Consider the following 6,000-nt stretch of genomic DNA (forward strand, 5'->3'; position numbering starts at 1 on the left):
TGCGGCTCTCTATGTCATGTCAAAGTCATTTACATATTCTAACACTGTCCCTACACTATCATGTCCAAGTCATTTGAATGCCCCTGCTTGGTAAGCTGATTGGATTTACTGTAAATGGTTGAACTTGAATTCCTGTGATTAAGATGATGAATCAAGAATAGTCTGGAATTTGACTAGTCTCTCAAGTCAGTCTATCTCTTCCACAATCTTCGAATGCTCCAGAGACAGTTTGTGATGCAGCCCATTCAAATTTGGACACAGGAAGTTGCCATCTTACTGGAAGGAGGTTTGATGGTATTTGACCAATCACGACACATGTTCACGAAGATAAATAAATAAAAATATCTTGTCCAATTTCCATTTCTGCTCAGCAGCTAGCTAGCTAGGGTTCGACTAGTTTTGTTTTCCAGTCGGAGCTATTAAGCCAGTGGTTCTCAAAGTGCGGTCCGGGGACCCCCAGGGGACCATGAGGGGTTTGCAGGGGTCCCCAGCAAAAAGGGGAATCGTTTATTTTCACTATCATTCCATCCATAGTAACACAATGACAGAATGTATGGCTATTTTGGTCATGGGTTTCATACACTTTCTGTAATGAAACATCTAAAAGCAAAAACCCTATCAGATGGGGGACCCTGGGACAAAGTCTTATCAAATGGGGGTCCGTGGTCTAATTTGTGTCAGTTTAGGGGTCCTTGATGTGAAACAGTTTGAGAAACACTGTATGAAGCGACTGCACAGGGGACACAGAAGTGGGGGAATTACCTTGCCTTTTTTTTGGTCAACTTTGAGAGCTGCTGAAGTACAGACGGGTAGGCACTAGGCAGGAGCATTCGTAAATTGTGAAAGCCAACACATCTTTCTAGAGAGACTAGTATGTGACTTTGTAGCTAGCTGTTTAACATGTGACAAACAACTTGTTTCTGTCTGGAGAGACTAGTATGTGACTTTGTAGCTAGCTGTTTAACATGTCACAAACAACTTGTTTCTGCCTGGAGAGACTAGTATGTGACTTTGTAGCTAGCTGTTTAACATGTCACAAACAACTTGTTTCTGTCTGGAGAGACTAGTATGTGACTTTGTAGCTAGCTGTTTAACATGTCACAAACAACTTGTTTCTGCCTGGAGAGACTAGTATGTGACTTTGTAGCTAGCTGTTTAACATGTGACAAACAACTTGTTTCTGTCTGGAGAGACTAGTATGTGACTTTGTAGCTAGCTGTTTAACATGTCACAAACAACTTGTTTCTGCCTGGAGAGACTAGTATCTGACTTTGTAGCTAGCTGTTTAACATGTCACAAACAACTTGTTTCTGCCTGGAGAGACTAGTATCTGACTTTGTAGCTAGCTGTTTAACATGTGACAAACAACTTGTTTCTGCCTGGAGAGACTAGTATGTGACTTTGTAGCTAGCTGTTTAACACGTGACAAACAACTTGTTTCTGCCTGGAGAGACTAGTATGTGACTTTGTAGCTAGCTGTTTAACATGTCACAAACAACTTGTTTCTGTCTGGAGAGACTAGTATGTGACTTTGTAGCTAGCTGTTACAAACAACTTGTCTGTAACGAGTATGGGTGATGTTTTAAGCAATATAATGTCGGTCTCATTCTCCTCTGTCTCTCTATGTGCGTGTTCAGATGCCCCAGCGGAGGTGGTGAAGCCCGGCCCTCAGCCTTGGCACTGCTGTCACAAGCTCATCTACGTACGACCCAACCCCAAAACAGGTGTGCCCATCGGACACTGGCCAATCCCTGAGGCCTTCTGGCCAGACCAGAACTCCCCCACACTGGTATGTAACACCTCATAGCATGGGCCCAAGAACACGTTTCATAGTTTGACCATACCTTTCATAGTCTCTTAGAACAGACGAGTTGGCTTCCGCAATTTTCAAATGCTTCTGCCATACCGTCTGTACTTCGTGGGGGAGAATCATGCACCAACCGGAATGGGAAGTAGAAAGGCGGGTTTTCCGCTCATTAGTCCAATCAGAATCGCAGAAAGGCGGGTCTTCCGCTCATTAGTCCAATCAGAATCCAATATGCCGCATTTTTCGTGGACACACGTGTCGTGATTGGTCGGATTCCGTCGAACTTCTTTCCTGTCTGAAGGTTTTTTTCCCAACTTCCCTGTGCATGTTCTGGGGGTGTAACGTACAGACTGTATAGCTGCATTCGCCGGATGTAGATGAGACTGTCTGTTTTAAGAGACTATACCTCTCATAGTCTCTCAAGCCAGTCTATCGCTGCCACAATCTTTGAATGCCCCAGAGACCGTCTGTACTTTAGCCTGTTCAAATTTGGCCAGAGGAAGTTGTCATCTTCCAAAGTAAAAAACCCCCCACTTCAGTTCAATGGTATTCACTTCAGTTCAATTCACTTCAGTTCAATGGTATTCACTTCAGTTCAATGGTATTCGACGAAATTAGCTGAATGTCCGCAACTTCAGCGGATGTCCCGCCTCATTTCCGCTTTGACAGACCGGAGGAAGTTCGATGACATTCGACCAATCACGACACATGTAAGCAACACCGATGCAGGTGATTGGAGAAATTGGCGGATGTGCCCACCCTTCAGCGGATGTCCCGCCTTATTTCGCTTTTGACCAACTTTCTCCTCTATGAAGAACAAAACAAAACATAAGAAAAGATGTAACTAATTAATGATGATGACTGTAGAGATGTGGTTTCATGCAGCTGAGATGATCCCCTGGAGACGTTAGGCCATAGCAGAGACTAGGATGTACTGATGTAGACAACAATAATGTAGACAACAATAATGTAGACAACAATAATGTAGACAACAATAAGACAAATGGGACGACTGAAGATAATCAAACAAATTGCAAGAGCCAAACGTATTGGAAACAATGCAGCAAATAAAGGTTGTTTCCAGATGGACAAATGTGCATTTTATGGTATTCACATGATTAGATTCACACATGTATGTACCTCATGTTCAGCAATAAGTGCAGTGCAGAATATGCAGGTGCAGACTCTCTATTGTCGATAATATTGTAATGTCTTCTTCTAAACATGCATAACTGCCTCCTCCTCCTCCGCCCAGCCCCCCCGCTCAGCCCACCCCCACGTGCGCTTCTCCTGTCTGGACGCAGAGCCCATGGTGATCGACAAGGTGCCCTTTGACAAATACGAACTGGAGCCCTCGCCGCTCACACAGTACATCCTGGAGAGGAAGTCCCCTCACACCTGCTGGCAGGTAAGGCTCACCTGAGAGGAAGTCCCCTCACACCTGCTGGCAGGTAAGGCTCACCTGAGAGGAAGTCCCCTCACACCTGCTGGCAGGTAAGGCTCACCTGACTAATGTTAGAGGAAGTCCCCTCACACCTGCTGGCAGGTAAGGCTCACCTGACTAATGTTAGAGGAAGTCCCCTCACACCTGCTGGCAGGTAAGGCTCACCTGAGAGGAAGTCCCCTCACACCTGCTGGCAGGTAAGGCTCACCTGAGAGGAAGTCCCCTCACACCTGCTGGCAGGTAAGGCTCACCTGAGAGGAAGTCCCCTCACACCTGCTGGCAGGTAAGGCTCACCTGAGAGGAAGTCCCCTCACACCTGCTGGCAGGTAAGGCTCACCTGACTAATGTTAGAGGAAGTCCCCTCACACCTGCTGGCAGGTAAGGCTCACCTGACTAATGTCAGAGGAAGTCCCCTCACACCTGCTGGCAGGTAAGGCTCACCTGACTAATGTTAGAGGAAGTCCCCTCACACCTGCTGGCAGGTAAGGCTCACCTGACTAATGTTAGAGGAAGTCCCCTCACACCTGCTGGCAGGTAAGGCTCACCTGACTAATGTCAGAGGAGGTCAAAACAGAGCTGAACAAATCACTAAGTAGGAATGCACCATGTTGGATCCCCCCCCCCTCCCCGATATCCGATATTTTCCAACTCTTTTGGCCGATTCACGATGTCGATACGTGCACATTTTCCCCCTCACCTAATTGCAGAGAGCATCAAGTCTCTCCTGTAGTGGAATGAACACATTATTATGCCTCCTCTTATTGTGACGACCCACTGGCAGATACAGACACAAATACAACGTGTTTCAAAATAAATGTACACATTCACTGGGCAAAATAATAAAACTACTTCAACTTAGGTCATGTAAAACATGCCAAGATTTTCTTTCAAACAAAACTAAGAATTGTTCATTCAAGCATTTAGTCCTCTCCTCTGTTTTATGTTTGTTTTAAATTGTTTTTAAGTGTTTTATGTTTTTTATGCCTCGTCTTACTATAGCCTATGTTTTATGTGAGGACCACAATGGAAATAAGCCCTCTGACTTTTTTGTGTTTTTATCCTCGGTGATTGATATATTGTCTGTTCTTTCATTACTATATGTACTGTTGTGTTATTTTATTTTATCACCAAATAAATTCATTCATTCATTCATTCAGTCGAGCATTTGAGCATGATTAAAGGGTCATTTTATCGGCCTGTCAGATCGGCACAAACGTTAGTTTCGGGCTGATGCCGATGTTTCATTTTTAAAGCCTTTATCTGCCGATATTTCACTGTGCATCCCAACAGTGCCTCTGTCTTTCCTCGTAGGTGTTTGTATGTAACAGTGCCAAGTACAGTGACCTGGGCCAGCCCTTTGGCTACCTGAAGGCCAGCACAGCCCTCAACTGTGTCAACCTGTTTGTCATGCCCTACAACTACCCCGTGCTGCTGCCACTCCTGGGTAAGACTGATTGTTTATTGTTTATTTGCACAAAGAAAATGAATAACAGCAGATAGTACAAGTATCTTAATACAAAGAAAATTGTGCAGGTGAGGGAAAGAAACCCGGAGGGGCTTATAAGAGTCTCACCTTGTTTAAAAGAAAATCCAAACAATGAAAGACTATAGATGTTGAGTCCTTGTTTTAACTTGCTCCCATTGTGCTCCTGTGATGCCATCACTCCTTTCAGGGCAATTCTCATTCAGAGTGAATTAGAATCATTTAGAATCATTCGTGAATTCCCCAGAACTTTATTCTCTTTGTTTTGCATCACGCATGATCTGGGCTTTAGAAATAATATGGAAAATATTGGCAATTAAATAATCAAATCCATGATGGTGTTCATTTCGTTAACGATGGCGATGGCGAAAAATGTCCCGTCAACGACCTTTTTTTGCAGGACTAAGACTAAAAGATTAAAAATGTATATTTAATAATAAAAAAAAAAAAATACAAAATGTATGTTTTGTTTTCGTTTACGAGACGGGACAAAAATCTTAGTGGTGGGCAACCGGACGTTCAAAAATGCATGATATTACAGCATAGTATAGTTACATACTCTCCTACCAGGCTCTTGGAAGCGGTCAAAAAAACGTTTTCTCCGGCAGTTAGCACTTAGAAGACTCCCCGTTTGTCTTCTTGAGCTCCTTGTCATCTGTGACAGTGGTATTTGGCAGCTTGACAGAGTCAGTCCATCCATGGTCTGTTTCTGCACTAGTCCAAAGCAAGGCCAAAGCCTTATGACTTTGTTTCCTCCTTGGCAGAAAAACACAAGACGAATGAACTTTTACTTTTACAACTTCATCCATTCAATAAAGTGTGTGTGTGTGGGGAAGGGGGGGGGGGGGGTGGGAGTTTGTCTGCGTTGATAGCTGAGAAAACATTTTGACTAAAAGTTGACTAAAACATTATGACTTTCCGTCGACTAAAACGTTTTGAGCTGTCATGAACTAAAACGAGATTAAAACTATCAAGGATAAAAATGACTCAAATGTGACTAAAACGAATGAGAATGTTCATCGAAACAATAAGACTAAATGTAAAATGAACACTGATCCACGATCCAGACCAGATTTAGGAAGTAGACAATTAGGACGAAGTTGAGTTGTTTTTTTACTCGCCTGAAAGTGAAACACTTCTGTATCTCATTTTGCTCCGTTTGTATTTGGGATGATTTGATAAAGGAGAGGAGGTGTTTCTATCTTATAAAAGGCAGCAGTCCAGCTGACAGGAAGCAGTCCAGTCCAAGTTGGCGGTGTAAAGATA

The 6,000-nt window shown here is 43.6% G+C and overlaps 1 protein-coding gene across 1 annotated transcript in view; it reads left to right on the top strand.

The window, feature by feature from the left end:
• ints6 (integrator complex subunit 6) overlaps window positions 1-6,000 on the top strand; it is a gene marked incomplete at both ends in the record, with an annotated part of 71,996 nt that overhangs the window by 36,602 nt on the left and 29,394 nt on the right. Inside the window, 3 exons of the mRNA XM_083638314.1 lie at window positions 1,638-1,789; window positions 3,063-3,215; window positions 4,563-4,695. Of these exons, the coding sequence (XP_083494440.1) occupies window positions 1,638-1,789; window positions 3,063-3,215; window positions 4,563-4,695 (438 nt within the window). The remainder of the gene's footprint in view (window positions 1-1,637; window positions 1,790-3,062; window positions 3,216-4,562; window positions 4,696-6,000) is intronic.

The sequence above is a fragment of the Poromitra crassiceps genome (assembly GCF_964638095.1).
Source record: "Poromitra crassiceps genome assembly, chromosome: 6".
NCBI lineage: Eukaryota > Metazoa > Chordata > Actinopteri > Beryciformes > Melamphaidae > Poromitra > Poromitra crassiceps.